General features: G+C 38.9%; 1 protein-coding gene across 1 annotated transcript in view; it reads right to left on the reverse strand.

The window, feature by feature from the left end:
• MASP1 (MBL associated serine protease 1) overlaps positions 1 to 23,758 on the reverse strand; it is a 49,523-nt gene that overhangs the window by 24,353 nt on the left and 1,412 nt on the right. The window contains exons 2-4 of the mRNA XM_075268513.1: positions 14,194 to 14,416; positions 4,611 to 4,788; positions 2,418 to 2,549 (exon numbers count right to left, since the gene is read on the reverse strand). Coding sequence (XP_075124614.1) covers positions 2,418 to 2,549; positions 4,611 to 4,788; positions 14,194 to 14,416 — 533 coding nt within the window. The remainder of the gene's footprint in view (positions 1 to 2,417; positions 2,550 to 4,610; positions 4,789 to 14,193; positions 14,417 to 23,758) is intronic.

A 23,758-nucleotide genomic window follows, 5' to 3' on the forward strand; every position in this document is an offset into this window, starting at 1 on the left:
GTGTCTGACGTCTCTGACGTCACATGACCCGGGTCTGCTTCCCGGGTCATGTGACGTCCGACGTCATTAATGCAGGACAAGAGCGGCAGCCAGCAGCCTAGGAGCCGGGCACAGGTAAGCAACTGTTTTTTTTTTTTTTAATATTTTTATTCCCCCGGGTCTCCGATTATTATACTCTGGGGTCTGAAAAGACCCCAGAGTATAATAATTGTTTATGGATGTCCACAGTGGGACATAATACTGTGTGCAGGGGACACTATTGGGGTTAATTCTGTGTGCAGGGGTCACTATTGGGGTTAATACTGTGTGCAGGGGCCACTATTGGGGTTAATTCTGTGTGCAGGGGCCACTATTGGGGTTAATTCTGTGTGCAGGGGCCACTATTGGGGTTGATACTGTGTGCAGGGGACACTATTGGGGTTAATACTGTGTGCAGGGGCCACTATTGGGGTTGATACTGTGTGCAGGGGACACTATTGGGGTTAATACTGTGTGCAGGGGACACTATTGGGGTTAATACTGTGTGCAGGGGACACTATTGGGGTTAATACTGTGTGCAGGTGACACTATTGAGGTTAATACTGTGTGCAGGGGACACTATTGGGGTTAATAATGTGTGCAGGGGACACTATTGGGGTTAATACTGTGTGCAGTGGACACTATTGGGGTTAATACTGTGTGCAGGGGAAACTAATGGACATAATACTGTGTGCAGGGCTTACTAAGGGACATAATAGAGTTCTGAGGAGGGGGTCGGTTGAGGTCTTCGGCGTCGGTTTTGGGGGGGGGGCCATGTCAAAAGTTCGCCACGGGGCCCCGCCATTCCTAGTTACGCCACTGTCAACAAGCCAGAGTTTCCTACAAAAGGAAGAGATGCCCATCTGTAGACAGCTATTTTGAGGTTCTTGCTCCCTCTCAGTACAGAACAGAGTACTAGTTGGGTGGATGAGATGCCACTGACACAGTTTGGAGTTTAGTGGGTCTCAGTGACAAGACCCAGGTGATATATGGAAACTTATTTATAGGAAATAGTCCATGGTAAAAGTATGCAAATCAGCTTTACTCAAAAATTCTCTCATATAGTTGTAAGATAGGTATGCCAATGAACATACAGGCCAAACATAGTGAATACATAGGTCAAGAGAGCTCTTTATTTTAATTAGACATATTTGCTGGAAACATTTATCAATGGATATGCCAGAAGTACTGCTCAAACTGCGAATTTAGCCTAACCTACAAGTAACATCCAATACAAAATGACCTTTCAACTCAGCACTTAATCTTGCTGTACAGACATTTATTATAGTTTCACACATTACTTTGTATGCTGGGAACTAACTGCTGAGATTTGTAAAGGTAAGTATGATGGTAAACGTAAACTGTAACGTCTCTGCCCCACCCTCCACTTGCACACTGCGGCACAGGAGGCATGTTCAGTTATAATGCCCTGCTTTAGTTTTTTGTTGCTCTGTCTGAACACTGCTCTGTTCTTATATCTCTAATTGATTTTCCACCACAACCATCTCCTTCACCTCTGCTCCTGTAATAGTTAATCTTAGCCTTACCTTCGTGATTGACAGTCTATCTGTCCATCAAGTCTAGGGAGGGTTTTGGACTTCCTATATACAGGTCATCAGCTCACACGTATTTACTGGCTATTGTGAGTTTGTCCTTGCTAAGCTGTTCTCTTGCTATTGTATTGCTGACTTCTGACCTTTAGCTTCTCTTGTGACGTCTCTTTTGGCTTTTGTACTGCTTTGTCTCTCTGGCTTGCTGACTCTTCTTTTGCGTTGTCTTGTCCTGTTCTGTGTACATTTATTCAGAGAAGGGACTGTTGCCCAATTGCCCTTGTCATCTGGACAGTTGTGGCAAGTAGGTAGGGTCAGGGGCTGGGTCAAGTTAGGACTCCCTGTCTCTGCCTGCTCCTTCCTCCCTGGTTTCAGCAGCAGCACTAGGGAATTGCACAACTAACAATTCCCTTACAGTGAACACAGTAGGAAACATTGAAGAAAACTTTGGCGTATATTTGGGATGTGACTAGAGATGAGCGAGTACTGTTCGGATCAGCCGATCCGAACAGCACGCTCCATAGAAATGAATGGATGCACCTGGTACTTCCGCTTTGACGGTGGCCAGCCGCTTAACCCCCCGCGTGCCGGCTACATCCATTCATTTCTATGCGAGCGTGCTGTTCGGATCGGCTGATCCGAACAGTACTCGCTCATCTCTAGATGTGACCTAATGTTTCTATCATATTCATGTTTTCACATATATCTTTACAACATAGAGATGTGGCTCATAGGGGCTATTTTATGGCCAATGTTTTAGTCATCAATTTATTTTCACATTGGGCTGCAGGACACTGACAATAAAGAACATGATACTGTAACTACTGTACATATGAGAACATGACAAACCTTTGCATGTCCTGTTATCAGAGTGGAGAAGGTAACCAAATCTGCAAGAGCAGTAGAATCCACCAATATAGTTATGACAATGATGGTCGCAGACCATGTCTTCATCATTTCGTTCTGCACATTCATCAACATCTAAAAGAAGACATTATACAAAGGTATTAGCTGCCACCTGTGCAAACATTCACAATAATAGTAGCTCAAGCTCACTGATGATATATAGACTTTGGTGTAAATTCCTTTATGCATGCTTTAAAGTATCAATATTACATCACTTGAAGTGATATTTCCCATGGTTATAAAATAAATACGTTTTGAGTAGTTTTAAATTGAGACTATACGAACAAAACTACCATGTACAAATACAACATAAAAAATAGATTAAAAAAACAATGTATGATTAAAGATTATCGATAAATGAAGTGTAATTTAGTCTATTTAGTACATTCTCAGATAATATACTGTACTATATGCTGTATGAATCACCTATTCATAGAGATCAGTGATTACTAGCTGATGACTGGAGTCCCTACAGTAGGAACCCCTAACAATCCTGGGGTCCTGTGCCCCTAAAAAATACAATGGTGGCAGTGCATATCTGCTGCTACAAAATGTAAAGTCTATGGGACTGACTAAGATAGTGAAGCGCAGTACTTTGCATGGGATCCTATCCTACACATAATGCTAATTCTTCTTGATGGGACCACCTTTTTAACAATTGCTTAAAAACAGTTATGAAATAAATTATGAAAATCTATTTACCCATATTCCAAAATAATATGTAATTTGTGAGAAGAACATTTTATTACATCATTTCTTAAAATACTCATATCTACAGAATGGACATTTCTTCAATAAAAGTCTCCCATGATTTATATATGTAGCAGCCTTTAAAGGAATTTACCCATTTGAACAAATTACTATGATCCATAGGATATGTGATAACGTCCAGATCAGAGGTTGTCCAATTACTGAGACCCAAACCAATTAGGAGAATGGAGTCGTTGGGCTCCAATCCAATCCGTACACCAATCCATTCACTTCAGTGGTAGTACTGGAGATAGCCGCTTTGGGTGTCTCCGGTACCCCCACTGAAATGAATGAAGTGTTGTGCACAATGTCCGATCACTGTTCTATTCTGAATAGAAGACGAAACATCCTCATTCTTCTGATAAGTGGGTCTCAGCAGTTGGATCCCTTGGGATAGGGGTAACTTGTTCAGATGGGAAAACCCCTTTAACTTAAATCTGATAATTTTCTGCAGCATGATACCCACACAATAAAAGCTATTAAAAAGTCATTAAAACAGTGAAGTTAAAGTTTGCAACATCTCTAAATAAAGATTCAGGGTAGGACCAGCTGGAAAGGACATTCAGAGCCCCACTGACATGCGATATACAATGTCTATACATATACATACAAGACATTTACTTTATTCTGGCCACATGCGGCAGCTGCTTCTCCATTTGTGTTTGTCCATATGGGTATTAGGTATTGGGATTTAAAGGGGTATTCCCTTAACTCTTGTTCTGCAGCCAGAAGGCTCTGTGCTCTCTTCACTTCCTGGATTTCTCGGCACATTGCTGGGCGGGGTTTCACTTGCTCTGCTATCTGCTATGCATTACCACAGTATGAAGCTGATGTGGAAACTGATGTAGCAGAGCTGGATTTGAGTCAGCTTGCATTACATACAGAGGTAACAGACTCCTTATCTCAGTCCTTATCAGCCAAATTAAATTAAACTGGCTGATAAATGGAAAAGCTGAAGATAGACAGCACAGTAATCCCGGAGCTCTCACCTTCCCCCTCCCCTATCTGAGGAGTGCCGTTGCTTGTCAGCCGCTCCCTCCCCCCCTGAGAGCAGGCAGCTAAGTCACTTGGGAAACGAGCAGATAAGCCCAGTGGCCATAGAAACACAGTGTCAACAATGAAGTGAATAAATTAAGATAGCGGGCAAACAAAGCAGTTTTGATAAAGCAAAGTATTTAGGAAAAGTCTTAAATCCACAGAAACTAGCAGTATAGATAGGACGCTTTTCATGGGATAACCTCTTTAAGAAAGGCTATTCTTCCCCTACCCTTAGATGTCTTGTCTGCGCCGCAATATCCCAGTTTTCGTCCATATGTTAATTTGTTTCCTTGCAGCACTGAGAGCGGTCTTGGAAGGGTGAGCATTGCTGAAATATGACTAACTTACCGACTGCACTATAATGAGCATCAAATCCAGTGTAACGTTCTTCGTTGGAAAAGTCTGACCTAAAGGTAAGGCTCAGAAAGTTTCCTGGTGATACAATCACTTGCTGCCCCGGAGCCTGCTCAGTATCAGTACTTTCCCTTCCGCAGAAGACAAATAATATTTGTTCATCAGTTTCCACCTGTGATTGAAGCCATAACATATTTTCATTATCTATCCAATGTTCATTGTACATGGTGTAAACAATATAGTTAGGGTTGATTCTCTCATTTTATCACTTTTTTTTGTTTTTAACTGAATTTTTAATAGCATTTTTTATTTCATGTGGTCAGATGTAACTTTCAAGTCATTATGAGATGAGATCTAGACATATGACTTTTTTTATGGCCTTTTTGCTTATATTTTGTTTTTTGGGGGTCTTTTTTGCAAAACTCAGTACGTTATAGACATGGCATTTTAATGGCTTTTTGCTCATACTCTTTTGTATAGTACTTGAATAAATTTAAAAAAACCTGAAAAAAATCACTGAAAATGGTTAAAACAAAAAAGCCATTAAAAGCATTGCAAAATAATGCAGAAATTTTCAAAAACAGTGTGACGCAGCTCGTATGATGCTCGTATGTCAGTGTTGCCAATGGAAGTCAATTATGAAACTGTCAAAAAGGAAAACTGTCTTTGTTGCCCATAGCAGCTAATCATAGAGCAGTTTTTATTCTGTATTCTAGTCTTGAAAAATATACCACTGCTCAAATTGACACTCCAACGTATGGAACACTGCTGCTAAATGTGTGCCTCAACCATGAAATGAGGGATGGGGTGTAAGCAATGGCTCACCCTGATGAAGTTGGGGGTGGGAAATGGTCCAGTATGGAGGAACTGGAGGAAGCAAATGAGTCCCATCTGGTGTTGAAACTGTGCCTTAAACATCAGTGGTTTTTTAACTCTGAGATGATGCTTGGGGTGTAAGTAGTAGGGGAGACAACCCAGGTAATCATAGGATAAAGAACTACTGTATAGTCCTCCATGTTCTTAGTGCAAGGAGTATTTTATTTGGTACTCCACAAGTTCATAGTCAATTGCCAGGTCTTTTCTGTAATAGAATTATCATTTTATTCGGTAATCTTATCATTTTCCCCCCATTTTTGTGACTCATCATGGCAATGGCCCTAATAATTCCTGGGTTAAGGGGATATCGTCACTCCTTGGGGAGAGACCTCCATATAGGTGTGTGGAGACTTATTAAGCCTTTAGCACTCCACTTCGCAAAGGACCATGGGAAGAATATGCAAATCTGTCTTCCATGATGATCTGTCTTCCTAATCCTACATCATGGAAAACAGATTTGCATATTCTTCCCATGGTCCTAATAATTCCTATCAGATTTCCTCCTAGTGTCCCTACCAGCAGTCACACACCTCCTGCCACTACTACCTGCACTAACACTAATGTTATTTCTGCACTCCTCCCTCCTTGTTCCAGGTATCCTTCTTACACATTTATTGCTGTTAAAATCGAATCTAATCCGACACCCTCTGTCCTTGGTGCTCACCGTGATAGTACAACATTGTGCATTAAGTTACAAAGTTCCATGACATACCATTATTTGAATTAATCCAATGTGGTGGTGAGTTTATTTAAAAAATATATCTACAACTAGAAGTAAGATTTTGAATGAAAAATAAGCACATAAGAATACAGAATTCAGGCACAAACATAGTAGTACATGTCATCCTGCATTTTGGGGAATTTGCTCACCTATTAAGGTGTTTTCAATTTAAAAATAAGTTCACTTTAAATTTCTTTAAAAAAGCCAATTAAAAAAGCGCTTCTTTCAAGTGGTTTGTTTGTACCTTATTATATTTAGTAACGAGATACTGTAAATGAAAATACAATATTTATTTATACAGACTTGGTTCATTCTGCGTTCTATTTTTGGTAGGACATTAACCTTGAGGTCATTATCACTTGCTGTAAACAATCCAAGATAAACCTTTCTACTGATGATGAAATCCCAGTACAGATCAGTAAGTCAGCTGAAGACACTGACTAATACATTCATTACTATCCTATAAACAGGCAGCTCATAAACACTGTATGCCAAGTATGGAATATCAAGAAATGTGTATTTGATTTCCTATTGCTTAGATAGATCCATCCTTTTCTGCAGTGCTATGCAGAAATTGCCATCACATCAGTCTTTGTTTTTGATAGGATCCATAATCTAATCTCACATGCACTTACACTATAACTGGAATAGCCAAATATTGTAAAATACTATGTAGTTTTGGTGGTGCTTCTGTGTGGAGAATACAGATCAGAGGTTTTTAATCTTATGTGGATTGGATATTTCTGCGATATACATTTCAGGGGTCTTGCAGCACCTTCATTTAGGGTAGTTATAATCATGTCTATATGGCATATATGATCAGCTTCTATGTTATAACAGAGACAACAGTAATCACCTAAAGGTCTGGGGATTGGATATTGGGTTTATATATCTGTTACTACAGTAGAACAGGTAAGAACAATACTTCCTAGGTATAAGGAATTGAAGGGGTTAGACCACAAATGTAATATATCAATCACAAGAACGGGGGTGCCTAGCAAATCCATCTGAGCCCATCACACAGTCAAAAACTGCCACAATAGTAATTTTGTATAGAACTCTCAGAGGTATCCTAACCACAAGGCTCAGTTATCTCCAACAGTTCTACAGAAAAAAATAGAGCACTATAGCTGCTGAGCAACCACAGCACCATTCAAATGAAGTGAAAGGCACTCCAATTCTTATGAACAGTGGAGTGAGGGTTTCAGAGGGCTGACTGCCACTGATCTTTAACTAATCTCCTATCTTGTGGATAGGGAATAAGGTACATGTGTGAGTAACCCATTTACTGTAGTTTCTAGTATAATATAGCACTGTTTTCTGTATTGTTATATGCAAACTGTGTCACTGATGAAATGATTTATTGTGTCTCACCATTCCATGCATTTATTATTATACATATTTGATTGCACATCGAGTGATAGGCACTGAGCAAACATCTAATATCCATTAAGAGGTCCTCTAGAGCCTTGGATAAATGGGTCGCAATGAAACAAAGGAATAAACAGCAGCTGGAGCCCTGTACATCCAGAAGAGATGAAACAAATGCAGAGCGACGACCAAAGTGTTAAGGCACTGCACTTACTCCAAGTTCTTAAATCACATGCAACTTTATTCCAATAAATACCAAAACACATGACGCTCGAAAGTGTTTCAGGGTAAAAGCCCTTTATCAATTGGGAAGAGGTTACACAGAAGTGCCCTCTTAGGAGACGTGAGAATCCTCTAAGGAGAACCCTTCTGCTTGGAAGCTAGTGTGTGTATTATCTGTATACAAGTGCAGCATTCTATTTAATTCCTGAGCGCACGAGTATCCAACCCCTGCGCATGCTCAGTAGTCAAGTCTCCAATTAGGATAAATAAGCAGCAAGGTAGGCAGAATGGGCCAGGACTCAGACGCAGTTGATAGCAGCAAATTCTGGCAGACAGATCACTTTAGGAATCAGAGGAAACTGGAGCTTAAGGGGGCATTCACACGGAGTAACGCCGGGCGTGTATCACAGCCATACACGCCGGCGTTATGGCAGACTGCCGAACACTTCCCATTCACTGTTACGAGCGCTCCCATTGAAGTGATTTGGAAGTGTTCGGCAGTCTGCCGTAACGCCGGCATGTACGGCTGTGATACACGCCCGGCGTTACTCCGTGTGAATGCCCCCTTAGACTGTGCATGCACGGAGATACTCACGTGCTCTGGAATGAAATAGAACGCTGCACGTGTATACAGATAATATACACACTAGCTTCCAAGTGGAGGTGTTCTCCTTGGAGGATTCTCACGTCTCCCAATATAGCACTTCTGTATAACCTCATTCCACTTGATAAAGGGGTTGTACCCCAAAAGACTTTTGAGTGTCGTGTGTTTTGGTATTTATTGGAATAAAGTTATGTGTGACTTCAGAACTTGGTGTAAGCGCAGTGCCTTAACACTTTGGTCATCCTTATACATGTTTGATGACTGCATTGAACACCTTAACCATCATTCTGTATACTTAATTCATTGATAGGGACACCCTCATAAAAAAATAAACATTTTTTGTACAATTTTGGGTTGATATCGTAAAGTGGTTTCACTGGTAATTGTATTTATAGTTAGTGCATATACAGTATGTCATAGACACAGAGGATTGTTTTCAGTTCTATGGGTTGCTAGTCTGTTATTAACAAAAAAATATTGCATGTTTAGTTAGATATCATAGGTACATAGAATTGTACAATGGCACATGGAGTCTCTACACTATTCTGTGTTGTGAGCCAAAAGTCTAAAACTAATGAGAACATTTTGGCAGGATAAATATGGTGCATAAATGCGATGATATTTATGTCAGAATATATATTTCCACTAATGGAAAAGTATGGCTACTCCTAATTTATCGTTCTATGTTAAAAGTCATGGACTGTATTGTAGCTAGTTGTTTGTTCTAAGCCTGAGAAACTAATACATTTACATACAAGTGAAGGGAACTGGCTTAGAATCAAGGACATTCCACAAGACGTGCACACACATCAGATGCTCAGCCACTGAATGAAGGCAAAGGTACAATCTATCAATCCAACAAAGGGGATGCACAAACCACTCAGTAGGGAGCAGGGGCCAAAGAAAAAGAGAGAAATAGGAAAGGAATGGACTGATGGAAGGTAGGAATTTTGTTCTCATATAAATTATACATCTCCACTTCATCTACTTGAATCCAAACTTATGTTTTAAGGGCAAAGGTTATGCAAGCTGCAAAGGAACAAAAAGAGACTGCATTCAAGCAGACAGCAGTGCAGACTATTGTGACAAATCAGCAGGGAACAGTTCACAAAGTCCCTGGCTCCAGTGAACAAAATGAACAGAGATGTGTAAACTGCTGACACAGAGTGGGAATGATCTTATCACAAATTGTGATGAAAAATAGTAGCTGTAGATGTGAAGATTTATCATTAAATCCATCCATCATTGTATAAGTACAGTGTTTGCCAAAAGTAATAATATAACAATAATAATACATTTTATTTATATAGCGCCAACATATTCTGCAGCGCTGTACAATTTATAGGGTTCAGATACAGACATACATAACAAAGAACGTCATTTCACACAATGGGACTGAGGGCCCTGCTCAAAAGAGCTTACAATCTATGAGGTAGAGGGGGTGACACAAGAGGTAGCAGGGGCGGCATTGCTTATATAGTGTTCAGACAATTTTGTGCATTAGGAATTGTGATAGGCTTGTCTGAAAAGATGCGTCTTTAGTTTGCGTTTGAAACTGTAGAAGTTGGGAGTTAATCTTATTGTCCGGGGTAGAGCATTCCAGAGAAGTGGTGCAGCTCGGGAGAAGTCTTGTATACGAGCGTGGGAGGTTCTGATAATAGAGGATGTAAGTGTTAGGTCATTGAGTGAGCGGAGAGCACGGGTTGGCACCCCTGCAATTCTGTCAGATAATACTCATTTTCTTCCAGAAAATGATTGCAATCACAAATTCTTTGGTATTATTATCTTCATTTAATTTGTCTTCAATGGAAAACCACAAAAAAAATTGTCAGAAAGCCAAATTGGATATAATTCCACACCAAACATAAAAAAGGGGGTGGACAAAAGTATTGGCACTGTTTGAAAAATCATGTGATGCTTCTCTAATTTGTGTAATTAACAGCACCTGTTACTTACCTGAGGCACCTAACAGGTGGTGGCAATAACTAAATCACACTTGCAGCCAGTTGAAATGGATTAAAGTTGACTCAACCTCTGTCCTGTGTCCTTGTGTGTACCACATTGAGCATGGAGAAAAGAAAGAAGACCAAAGAACTGTCTGAGGACTTGAGAAACAAAACTGTGAGGAAGCATGAGCAATCTCAAGGCTACAAGTCCATCTCCAAAGACCTGAATGTTCCTGTGTCTACCGTGCACAGTGTCATCAAGAAGTTTAAAGCCCATGGCACTGTGGCTAACCTCCCTAGATGTGGACGGAAAAGAAAAATTGACGAGAGATTTCAACGCAAGATTGTGCGAATGGTGGATAAAGAACCTCGACTAACATCCAAACAAGTTCAAGCTGCCCTGCAGTCCGAGGGTACAACAGTGTCAACCCGTACTATCCGTCGGCATCTGAATGAAAAGGGATTGTATGGTAGGATACCCAGGAAGACCCCACTTCTTACCCAGAGACATAAAAAAGCCAGGCTGGAGTTTGCCAAAACTTACCTGAGAAAGCCAAAAACGTTTTGGAAGAATGTTCCCTGGTCAGATGAGACAAAAGTAGAGCTTTTTGGGAAAAGACATCAACATAGAGTTTACAGGAAAAAAAAAGAGGCCTTCAAAGAAAAGAACACGGTCCCTACAGTCAAACATGGTGGAGGTTCCCTGATGTTTTGGGGTTGCTTTGCTGCCCCTGGCACTGGACTGCTTGACTGTGTGCATGGCATTATGAAGTCTGAAGAATACCAACAAATTTTGCAGCATAATGTATGGCCCAGTGTGAGAAAGCTGGGTCTCCTTCAGAGGTCATGGGTCTTCCAGCAGGACAATGACCCAAAACACACTTCAAAAAGCACTAGAAAATGGTTTGAGAGAAAGCACTGGACACTTCTAAAGTGGCCAGCAATGAGTCCAGACCTGTATTCCATAGAACACCTATGGAGAGATCTCAAAATGGCAGTTTGGAGAAGGCCTCCTTCAAATCTCAGGGACCTGGAGCAGTTTGCGAAAGAAGAATGGTCTAAAATTCCAGCAGAGCATTGTAAGAAACTCATTGATGGTTACTGGAAGCGGTTGTTCGCAGTTATTTTGTCTAAAGGTTGTGCTACCAAGTATTAGGCTGAGGGTGCCAATACTTTTGTCCGGACCATTTTTGGAGTTTTGTGTAAAATGATCAATGATTTGACTTTTTTTTCATTCTCTTTTGTGTTTTTTCATTGCCAGCAAAATAAATGAAGATATTAATACCAAAGAGTTTGTGCTTGCAATCATTTTCTGGAAGAAACTGAGTATTATCTGACAGAATTGCAGGGGTGCCAATACTTTTGGCCAACACTCTATGTACATGGTATGTTCTTCATTAAAATGAACAGTATGTGAATGGATTACCCTTCCACCCAATCCTTATTTTGCACAAGAGGAATGGTTCACTTGTCAATCATATTAACATGTTTACATCATTATCAGGGTTTCAAGAAAAAAAACCATGTCATTAGCAAGAACCTCTCTCTGCTTATCCATCAGCCAGTGCAATGAGATAGGACAGGAAACAGCAAATATTAACTCAACCAGAGACCACTGTGTTTATCCAAGGGCAGAGGACACTTCTCTGGTTTGTATTCTCAGCAATGAACCCTATTACAGATAAGATCCTCTACTACACTTTTATACAAACACACATTCCTGGTTGTTTCCATAATAATTAGTATTGATTTATGAAGCAACAAGAGCCGTGAGATATCTTTCCATGTGTTCAGGGTCAGAGTGGTCCAAAAGACTGCCAAAAGGTCCCATGTTGGGACTAGGTTTTAATGCAATAATGGGTCCCAAATGCCTAGCAGAAAACAACCTTATTTGCAGCAGAGCCTGGAGCCAATCACTTACAAGTTACTATTAGAATCTATATTTATGTGTTCTTTGACATGTAACCTGTTTCACCTTATTGATATGTCCATGGGTGCAATGATATCTGCAAATTCACAAGGCAAATAAAAGTCAAGATGCATATATTCTGTATCAGTAGAGGATCCTTACCTCTTCTGAACTTAAGGAACCCCAAACTCAACCCCAAATGCCAGAATTTTCAAATGTCTGCATTAGCTACAAAGTGACAAATAAAGCCCTGAAGGTATTTGTTTTGTACTTTAGAAATGGTGCAACAATTCATAAAGTCTGCGTAGAAAAAATGTCTTAATAAGAACATGTTGCCTTAGCCTTTCCCAGTTCTAAGTAAATACATTTGCACATTTATGTGATTTTGCCATTTTTAGTAAATTTCTCTACACATACTCTAGATGTGGCTGCTTAGCTATCTTCCCATTTACATCTAAAATCCAAAAGTAAGTAATAATAATATATATGTATGGAGTTAATGTGGAGCCTACACAGGATAACATGCCGTTAAGATGTTTGTACTTTTCCTTTAATTTGCAGACTCCAACTGCAATGCTGTGGTATAAACAAGGAAGTTTAGGACCAGGAGGAGTAGGTCAGCCACAGACTGGCTAACCACAATGAAGTGGGGACACGCAACACAGAGACCATATCAATCACAGAGGCGAAGTTAGAAAAAGGTACCATTTTGTGGGAATTCAGGGCTGATAGCTGAATAACCCACAAAGACCTGGATAGGAAGGTGATATAATGGTGGGAATTCCACCACACCAAGGTCTGTTCATCTAGGAGAGTTTCAGGTGCAGTGCTGCTGGGAGGAACATACCAGTACAGAGGGATCCATTCTGTTCAGCAGTTGGGAAGGATTGAAATAGAACCATTACAGAACTATGGGCAGTACAGTCAGTTGGAAGTCAAAAATCTCCATTGCATGTTGCAGGCATTCTCCATTTCCTCAAAAATCATTGACTAGGCAACATAGTTTTATGGTGTCATTCATTTAGGTTTTGTGAAGGTGCATAGAGCTTCAGTAGTATTTGACTAGAACTTTAGGAGTAGTTCACACGGAGTAAACTGGCGTGTATTACAGCATTGTAATTTTACACGTGTAAAATAAGACTCCCATTGACTTCAATGACATTTTACACGTGTATTTTGATGTGTATTTTGACGTGTATTTTGGCGTGTTTTTTTTCATTGAAGTCAATGGGAGTCTTATTTTACACGTGTAAAATTACACACCAAAATACACGCCAGTTTACTCCGTGTGAACTACCCCTTAGGGCTCGTTCACACGGAGTAAACGCGGCACGCAATGTGCCGCATTTACGGGACGTTTGCATGCCGCGTTTACTCCGTGTGAACGAGCCCTAACAGTGTAATGGAGCCGATAAGAGTCAAAGAGAAATTGTGAGATATCTACAACAATGCATTGACATCAATATTTCTTATATCAAACTTTTTGTAATGGACGTCTGTGCTTTTATGGGGCTCTTAAGTGTCGCTGTGGAACCCAAATCTTAGAGGGGTTTTCCCACGGAAGATATTTATGGCAAATCCACAGGAGATTGACTTTAATGGAAGTTACAGAAATGGAGTTACTCAGAGCTATGCTGTTTCTGTAAAGCCCAACCATGACTGACAGTCATTTTACGTTCAGATTTTAGTCAAAGCCAGGAGTGGGTACATTTCCCATTCCTATTCAAGCCATTCTTGACTTTGGTTAACAACCCCAGCGATGTGTGACGTGTAACTTCACCCAATGTGTTTCATCTGAATCCATTTTCAAAACTTCTGCATTTGTTCACCAAGGATAACTCGACAAAGCAACATCTACAACAACCAGAATGTAAAATGGATGAACATTTATGAATAGCTTTTGTTCTATGTCATGGGCTCTAGTTTACCTTGGCATAATCATACTCGCAGAGGTAAGATGGCTCCAAATCAAAATGAATGAAGTATAGCTTGATACGGAATCCCTCCGGTACAGTAATATTCCAGGTCACCTCTGTTTCACTTGGATAAGAATCTGGAAAACTGGGTGTTCTGATTTCGCCATACATTTCCCTGAGCACAATGACATCTCCTTTACAAAGCAACCACAGAAAAGGAGTCAAAAGAAAAAACCTGAAAGACAATTATACAATATTACTATACATATACATTATGCATATATTAAATAGACACAAAATCATATGGTTAAAAAATTAACAATATCTTTTTAGTTTTTGTGTCACATTTGCCTGTTCTTCCTCCATTTGGGGAAAATGCACACTATTAATGTCTCCTGCCTGAATTAACCAAGCTACTGTGGAGTGTCAGGGGATCCCAAAGTCTTTCTGTGCTCTCCGGTTATTGAGTATCACTAAAGAGTCATGCTTATGGCTGATCAGGAAAATCAGTTAAAATAGGATTCTTTCACTCTACACTGCCTAAAAGGGGCAGATTTATTAGCCTCAACATATTGCTAAAAATCAGTCCATGCTCATGTGATTAGCGATGAGTCAGTAGTGAAATATTCGAGATTCAATATTCATTTCGAGTAGATCCTCAATATTCGACTACTCAATCGAATATCTAATCCCATTATAGTCTATGGGAAAAAATGCTTGTTTCAGGGGAAACCACTATTCGACTAAAGGAGAGTCACCAAGTCCAGGAATAGCAGGAGGAGAGTGTTTAGGAGGAGCACTGTGCAGTTAAAGCGCATGGACCCCATTATAGTCTATGAGGTCTATGCGTTTTAACTGCACAGTGCTTGCAGTTGCGCTGATAAAAAGTAAGCTAACTCGTAACTGCAAGCTGCTTGCTCTCCCGACTAGCAAAGACGAGCCTGCGGCAAATCAACGCTGGTTTTGCAGCAGGTTCGTCCTTGCTAGTCAGGAGAGCTGGCAGCTTGCTGTTAGAAGGGAGCTTACTTTTTCTCATAGGAATGCATTGACCAGCATTGATTGGCCGAATGCTATACAGTGTACAGCATTCGGCCAATCAATGCTGGTTCTGCCGAAGGCTCGTCTGTGAGGAGGAGCAGTCTAAGATCAGACCACAATGGAGACGTGATGAGGTGACCCCGAGCTCAGACAGTGTCAGATCTCAGAATCCCACGCCATGTCTGCTCCTGCCTGACAATCCTTTCTGACAGTAAAGACACTAAATAGTATATCAGGCACCAAAACTAACAGCATTGCTTGCTCGGGTACAGTGGGGGCTAGAGGAAAAATTCTACATGTTCCAGAATCAGTGGAGTGCCACCTATTAATTAATGCAAAGAACTGGACTTTTTCGGGGTGAAAGGTCCTCTTTAGGCTAAGACTCCACGTAGAGGCCAAAAAGTGCTGCAGGAAAAACCATGGCTAAAACATATTTGTTTTCCAGCAGCACTTTTTACAGAAAGTCCACAGAGTTTTTCTCTGCAATCATTCTGATTCAATTATACCTATAAGGAAACCACTAGCATTTCCATAGGGACTGTAAAACGGTACAGCCAAACCACAGCATGTACACCACATGGGACCTCGCCCTTAAAGAGTATTTCCATTTTTTGACTTTTATGGAATATCCACAGGAAGTTGGAAACACCACTTTGTGTAGCCAATGACCATAAGATGAATGAAGCAATCAGGCTAATTCCTAACATGTACAATTTCAAACTTAACCTTAAACAAAAATTATACAATTCTATTACATTCAATATTTAATGTTCCTTTGTTGACTCCCTTGTTGCTAACTGTTCCTCAGATCCTGATCCCTTCCTCCAACATAAACACTGCACATGCTGCGTGCTAAAACACTTTATTGTATACTGGCTGGTGACTGGCCATGCAGTTTTATATGTATCACTTTGGGTCCCGCTCTATTGTTTTGGATGTTAGTCTACTTGGTAATATCTGATTTTTCTGTACATATTGTATACCCTCTGTTTTGTAAAGTGGCACACAATATGATGCTATATAGATAAAGATTATTGTTATGGCGAAGATTGGGTCAATCTATATTGGTCATACCTCCAATTCACTAAAGGTAGATGTTGGCTTTTCTCCCTTTCACCTCTTAAATACACTGGCATGTATCTGTTCTTTTACTAGATTTAGGGCTGTATTGTTGATAAAAACAATGTAAAAAAATGTCAAATTTACCCAAAACATTTTTTATTCAAAGCACTCTAGCACTCTTCCAATCTCTGATTCACAAATATAGTATTTTTGCTATTGCAAATGATAATGCATCCTATTCATTCTGAATAGTGCTGCTAATGGCATCATTCATTACATGCATGTAAAGTACATAATTTACATACATGTAATAATTCAGGGTCATTCATGTGAGTATAAGAAAGAGAAAATGAAATGCTGGTTTTAACCATTTTCTTGCTTGAGAAATCTATAAATCCTGGAGAATAAAACATGGTGTGTTGCACCAAATAAAAGAACATATATTTCTATTGTTCCATTTTAGTAGTACTTGAGATACTCAGGCTGTCTGAAACTTATGTAAAGTAAGTCACTAATACAACAGCAGACACAGCACACAAAACATCAAACACTGTCTGTCTTCCAGCTACTCTTAGAGGTTTCATGTTTTCTTAAATCACTTTGACAGGAAAGAACAAGTCCAATATTTAATAGAGACACCATAAGCCATGTATGGAAATGTTAATGAACATGTTCTTGTCATGAAAAGACTATCCTTACAAGGTGCCCATGATTTTCCAATGTATAAGTGGACAGTCCTTTCTCTCTTTTTTTTACCAATGGATTTTCTGGACTCTAAAGTTGCAGATACATATTACATGAAATCTTGGTTAACTATCTAATGTGTTTGGGTTTCTCCCAACTCTCCCCGGACAGCAGATACAAGGATAATGAGGGATTGGGCATGTTGTATTTTGGTTACCAAAGGAGATAAATTGCTGCCGGAGGTGTCAGGAAACAGATTATTTCTTAGCTCTCATTGAATTTATCTTGAACACTCTTGTGAGTTTATGGGGGTCTTGGAGCTGTATGTAAATGGGATTGGCAGTTCAAGTGTTAGGATGAAAAACACATAATAAGTAAGGTGAGTATGAATGTTTTTTTTTTTTTTTTTCCCTCTACCTTGGGCTTCCACCTATTATACTCTAAAGTCTGAAGAGAACTGATTCATTCATCTCTAAACATGACAAACCTTATGTAACTACAATGATTTAAGGAATAAACCAGTGATTATTTTTATTAACTGTAGTTTTGGGTCTTTTCCCTTCTCTTTAAATGTTCTAGATGCTGGTATATTAAATTATCCATAAGAACCCAGCATCAGTTCAATAAACTTGTCATGTACCTGGATGAATGCTTTATGTTTTTGAACAAGGTGAGTTATTTTTTTTTATGGGAATATATGATTTAAAGGAGTTATTCAGGATTGGTAAACATGGCTGCTTTCTTCTTCTCAGGAAGTGACATCACATCCAATTATCACATGGCAATGCTACAGCACAGTCTTATGGATGTGACCAATTGATGTGATGTTCCTTCCTAAGAATAAGAAAGCAGACATGTTTTCTAATCTTGGATAACATAAGGAAATAAGATATACAGTAGTATTCATATTCACCTATACTATGCTACTTACATAGTTACATAGTAGATGAAGACATGAAGACATCAGTCCATCAAGTCCAAACTATAACCCTACAGTCCTCTACAGTGTTGATCCGGAGGAAGGAAAAAAAAACATGAGACTAATGCCAATTGCCCCATTTCAGGGGAAAAAAATTCCTTCTTGACTACAATTTTTCAATCAGTATAAAACCCCTGGATCAACGTGTCCTTAAAATCTAGAATTAATAACCCGTAATATTGTTCTCTTCAAGAAAGGGATCCAGGCCCTCTTTGAACTTGTTCAAAGAATCCACCACTTATTTTTAGTATTCAAAAGACACATTGAATATTTGGACCATATTTATGGATTCCCATCTCACCTGAAAGTACTTAGTACTTGTTATTTTTGCAGTTTCTGTTTAATTTACCTTATCTTCCTAAGAGTAAAGAAATAGATAAGACGCACTGGGTTATGAAAAAGTCATGCATTAATTTACATGTCATCATCTTCTTTAAAATTGAAGAAATTACAGTATATTGTGGAGTAAAAGAAACTGGTAAATCATCTACCTCTTTTCAGCTCTATCTATTTCTATAAGATATTGATCTATGAGTCAAATCAATGAGAAATCTCCTTACTTATTCCAGAATGTGTCTAATGAGGATTCACTTAAAACGTGCCATTAATATCAATGGATATTTTTCATGAAGGGTACACAACATAAGATTTAGGATCTGACACTTCTTAAATGTAAATAAATTGTATATAAACTATTACAAATTTATAAATTCCAAAGCAAATAGATTTGGGACAGGATATTTAGACTTGATACGACTGAGCGTATCTGTGAGAATGATTTCATTACTGCGGCATTTTGCATTTCAAAGATTTTCTTCTAAACATCAAGACATTTGTGAGAATGATTTCCATTTTGTGCATGAGTGTCAATCTTGTTTCACATAATTCTTATGTAAATGAGTTTATTCAAAGCAATCTTAAGAGTAAGTCAAGTGATTTAGATTCACATTTATATGTAGAGAAATAAACTTACATGACAATTAGAAGCTTGTAGAAAATAAAATTATACATTTTAGTAAATTGACACTGCTCTTATTAGAATTCTTTGCATTCTTTGTACCACTGCTTCATTGTTTGCTGCTTTTTTATTTTCTATATTTTGGATTTTTTTTATGATTAAAAAAGAACATTTCTCACGTGTTTTCAGCCTGTATTGGCAGTTTAAATACATGTTGTGAGATACAGCAAAATGTAGCAGACTTCACTGTCCCTGGCAAACAATAAAAGGAATTCATACACCTGAAAGCTCGGGAACATCAAGTTGTTTTTCCACTTGTTTAGTTCACTAATCCACATTTAGAAACAGAAAATGGATTATTGCAAAATAAACTTCAGAGCATCTTTGTTTAGTTAACCCCAAAAAGTCTTTAGTCAAATTCCTTGGTATTTGACTTGTGATTTATAATTCTGGTCAGGAATTGACACAGGTGGTCATTCTATTGGATATTCTAAAATCATGACCTATTAGGCTCTGTTCATTGGTGTGTACATCAGGAATACATATATTCCCCTCCATATATCTCTGACCTAATCTCCCGCTACCTGCCCACACGTAACCTCAGATCTTCCAAAGACCTCCTACTCCGCTCTGCTCTCATCCACTCCTCACACAACCGCCTCCAAGACTTTTCACGTGCATCCCCCATACTCTGGAACTCCTTACCAAGACACATAAGACTGACCTCCACAATCACAGGCTTCAAGAAGGCCCTGAAGACTCACCTATTCAGGAAGGCCTACACCCTCCAATAACACTGTCACCACACCACCATCTTTACAGCCTCTCCCCTCACCTTCTGTCTCTCCCCCTTCCCTCATAGATTGCAAGCCCTCATGGGCAGGGCCCTCTACCCCACCGTGCCAGTTGGTCATTGTTAGTATTATATTTGTTTGGATATTTTGTGTACTGTATGTAACCCCCAAATGTAAAGCACCATGGAATTAATGGTGCTATATAAATAATAATAATAATAATAATAATAATAATAATACTCTATATAGTATGCATAGACATTATACTGAGACGCGTCCAGTCCATAGAAGTTTCTGGATAAATTACATTCTAGGAATATGCTGGGAGATAATGACAAAATAGACACTGGACATTCACATCAGACATGGTGTGAACGCGGTTTTAGAAACATTAGTTTAGTTGTATAGTTTTATTTTTGAGTGGATTATCTGCAAAATGAATCATATTACCAATGACATGGAAGTTTGCAGGAACATTCAATCTTCATTATGACATGTAAACATGCCAGTGATCCCGTGACACATTAGTCAGCTGATCCTATGGTTTCTTCCTAGTTAGTGGATGTGTCATGCATGGATTATTAATGATTCTTTATATATCCCTATTGAAGCATAGGAAAGTTTATTTATTACTGGTGGTATAGATGTAGTTATAGGCAGGGGTGTAGTAATAGTGAAGAGGTAGCATTCACTACTGGGCCCTGCAGTCTGTGGGTCCAAAAATCTCTCTAAAATAAAAGTCATCAGGATTATAGACAGCACATTGTTAGTGGGGGCCCCATTGTAGGGGCTTCATATTCCATCTCTTGCTTAAAGAACTGCTTGACTCCACTAATAACATGGAATAAGAATGATAGCCATAGAGGACAAGAGTTGTAGGCCGGATTCACAAATGCAGTTTTGATGTAGTTTATGATTTAGATTTTTTCAGCAAAAGCCAGAAGTGGATTTCAAGATAAGAAAAATCACAGTCTGCAATGAGACGTGCAATATTGCAGCAATTTTATGAAGCCAAACACAAGAGTGGATACAAAAGTAAGGAGATTCCTTTCTCATGCCTTTCCTTCTTGTTAAATCCACTCCTGTTTTCGATGTAAATGAAACTCAATAAAAAGGAACTGGATGTGTTATTCCTATGTTACATTGTTTTCTGTTTTGGATCTGCTTTTCTGTTTTACCTCAGAAGGTAAGATGTGGTTTTACATTACACTAAGGCCACATATAGTGAAACATAGGTGCACAATAAAAATGCAGCGGAAATACAGGGAGGGAAAGCAACAAAAATGGTTGTTTGTCACCGCTTTTCCGCTGAGTTTTTCATTTTTGCCTCACACCATTTAAGTCTATGGGGAAAATACTATTTCTGTAGGTAAAATGAATGGCATTTATATAACACTGCATTTTCTGAAATTTGCGGATGAGATTAAATGAAAACTATTTCACGTTGCTGATTCTTGTACTCGAAATGCTGAAATTCTGCAACACACAGAGTCAGCCTCAGACCAGCTTCACACACATGTGTCATTTTTCACAGCATTTCTTTGGTTAAAGTGCCATGGCCAGATATTAAATATGTGTCTACACTCATATCCAGTGTATTCTTGTAGGATTGTTGGGGCAGTGGCCTTTTTTTTATTGACACCCTGCAAGAATGGAATATTTCCCTATCTTCGCTATATAGATTTCTGAATAGAACAAACACCAGATCAGCACTTGTATAAAATGAACACTTACAGAGACTACAAATTAAAAACGTCACTAAAAATGTATTTAAGAAATATAATAAAAAAAAGTTTGAAATGCGTGGTATTCTGTGTGCAGAAAGCTTAAGAAGAAAGCACATTTTGAAATCAAGGACTATATAGAAGAAATGCATCATGGGAAAAAGCCTGGAAGACAAGCAATGATTTCGCTATATATAAGGATGCCTTCACATGTGGCATTTGTGCTAAAATGAATGGCTACATGGAAATGTCATCCTTCAATTCCCACAAATTTACCCCCTTGAGTCATGCTCCAATAGAAATGACTTGCAATTGTTCCATGACATTTAGCATTCAGTGTGACTGAAGAGCTAGGTAGCAGCCAATTGCAGCTGCAGTGACCCGGAGCGAGGGTCTCACTAAGAGGCTTATATTGTGTGAATGAATGCATTTAGATTAGTGCAACAGTTGGGAAGCTTTGCACGATTTTCTGTAGCTCGCTTTGGGTACCACTGACCTAATAATTGAAAACTATTATTGTTTTACTTTAGTTTTTTACAAGTACTTGCATATATTAAAAAGTCACTTGTACCACAGTGTGATATGAAATATCACACCTTGACTTCTGAGTATTGCACTAGGCACCTGTTAAACAAAGCAAAGTGAGAGTTTGGTTAATCTCACGCATGCATTGCCGAAAAAAGATCTATGGAAAAACTGTTTTTTATAGATGTGGAATCAAAAGTATTTTCCCTATAAATTTAGTAGGGGAAGGGAAAAAAGCAGAGAAAAACACAGCAAAAACCCTGCAGAAAAACCCTGCAGAAAAAAGTCAATGTATTTTTGCTGCACTTTTTCACTGTGTTTCGCTGGGCCTTTGCCTTAGAAATGTTATTTCTTTTCTATTCAGATGAGTGTCTGTGTCAGTAATAGCCATGCACATAATAAAAATCCACCTAAGGCTGAAGACCCACTTTGCGAAAAAGCAGCGTTTTACAGTACCTGCAAAGTGGATGGGATTCTGGCTACATCTACACTCTACAGAAAAAAATCACAGTGGAAAGTTGTGTTTTCAAAAATTTCAAAATCACATCCACACAAATTCTGCAATATGTGTATGGGATTAGCCAGAATCGTATCCACTTTGCAGTTAATGTAAAATGCAGCTTTTTTTGCCACAATGTTATTGCCACAGCCAAAGCATTGTCTGTTCGCCACATGGGACCCCAGCTTAAAAGGATATTCCCATGAACATAATAATATCTATATTTGTAGATAATTAAAAGTTAAACATTTTTGCAAATATAAAATAATTCTGCAGAATTTTAGAGATTTTCTCTAACCATCTTAGTGCTGACAGTCTGTTGTTTTAATCGGTTGCCAATGGACACAACCACAAATGCAGAAACTTTCTATGGTCTGGGTCTTGTCAGGAACCCAGGTATGATTTTCTTATTGTAGCTGGGTTATCAGGCAGGGACACTACATGTATCACAAGATAACCCGGCTACGACAAGGAAATCATTGCTGATTTACTGACGTTAGAAAGATTTTGCATTCAGTGACAGTGGCCAGACACCTGTAATGGTACTGATAGCTTTTGCCCTGGGGCACGTAACGGGAAAGCCAACAGTGCTCGGAATTCAGCTCACTGTTAGCTTTCTAGTGGTATATAAAATCGCATGTGCCCCAGGACATAAAAGGTCCTCTTTAAAAACACTCCTGCCTTTGGCTGAAAAAAAAAAAATGCAGAAAAACCTGCTACAAAAATTGCTGCTTTTCTGCAATGTGGGCCTCAGCCCAAATCTTCAATACCACACGAAGATTTCAATGCAGTTCCAAATTTTAGAAACTGACAAAATCAGAGGTCACCCAACATTTTTACTCACTGACACCACCATGGGTAACGCTTTGGAATCAGCTTGAAAAACTCCTCAAAACAGAAAAATGTAATGTGTAGAGAGTGATGGAAAAAATCAAGTTGAGAAGATACTACTTCTCTAGGAGCCTATTAAAAGACATTGGACTTTCCCATCCTTTGCCATAGGACTATGGGGTAGAGACTATTATTATAAATTTTCTTATATTCCTTCCTCTAGCATGCATATAATATTAAGATCTGCCACCGTATAGGCATGGGGCATGGTATGTTTGGTTGTATAGATTTCAAACAATTGTATGAACAGCTATAGATCGATAATGATAAAAACATCTTTTATTAAACTAGCACCAACAATTACTAAATATACTATTTTAGTGTAAATATACTGTTGAGTAAGTATTAAAATTTTCCTGAAAAACACGTTTGAATTACTGTTGTAGAACCAAGTATATCTAGAATATAATCCTTACAATTGAG

Source organism: Leptodactylus fuscus, chromosome 3 (genome assembly GCF_031893055.1).
Source record: "Leptodactylus fuscus isolate aLepFus1 chromosome 3, aLepFus1.hap2, whole genome shotgun sequence".
Taxonomy (NCBI): domain Eukaryota; kingdom Metazoa; phylum Chordata; class Amphibia; order Anura; family Leptodactylidae; genus Leptodactylus; species Leptodactylus fuscus.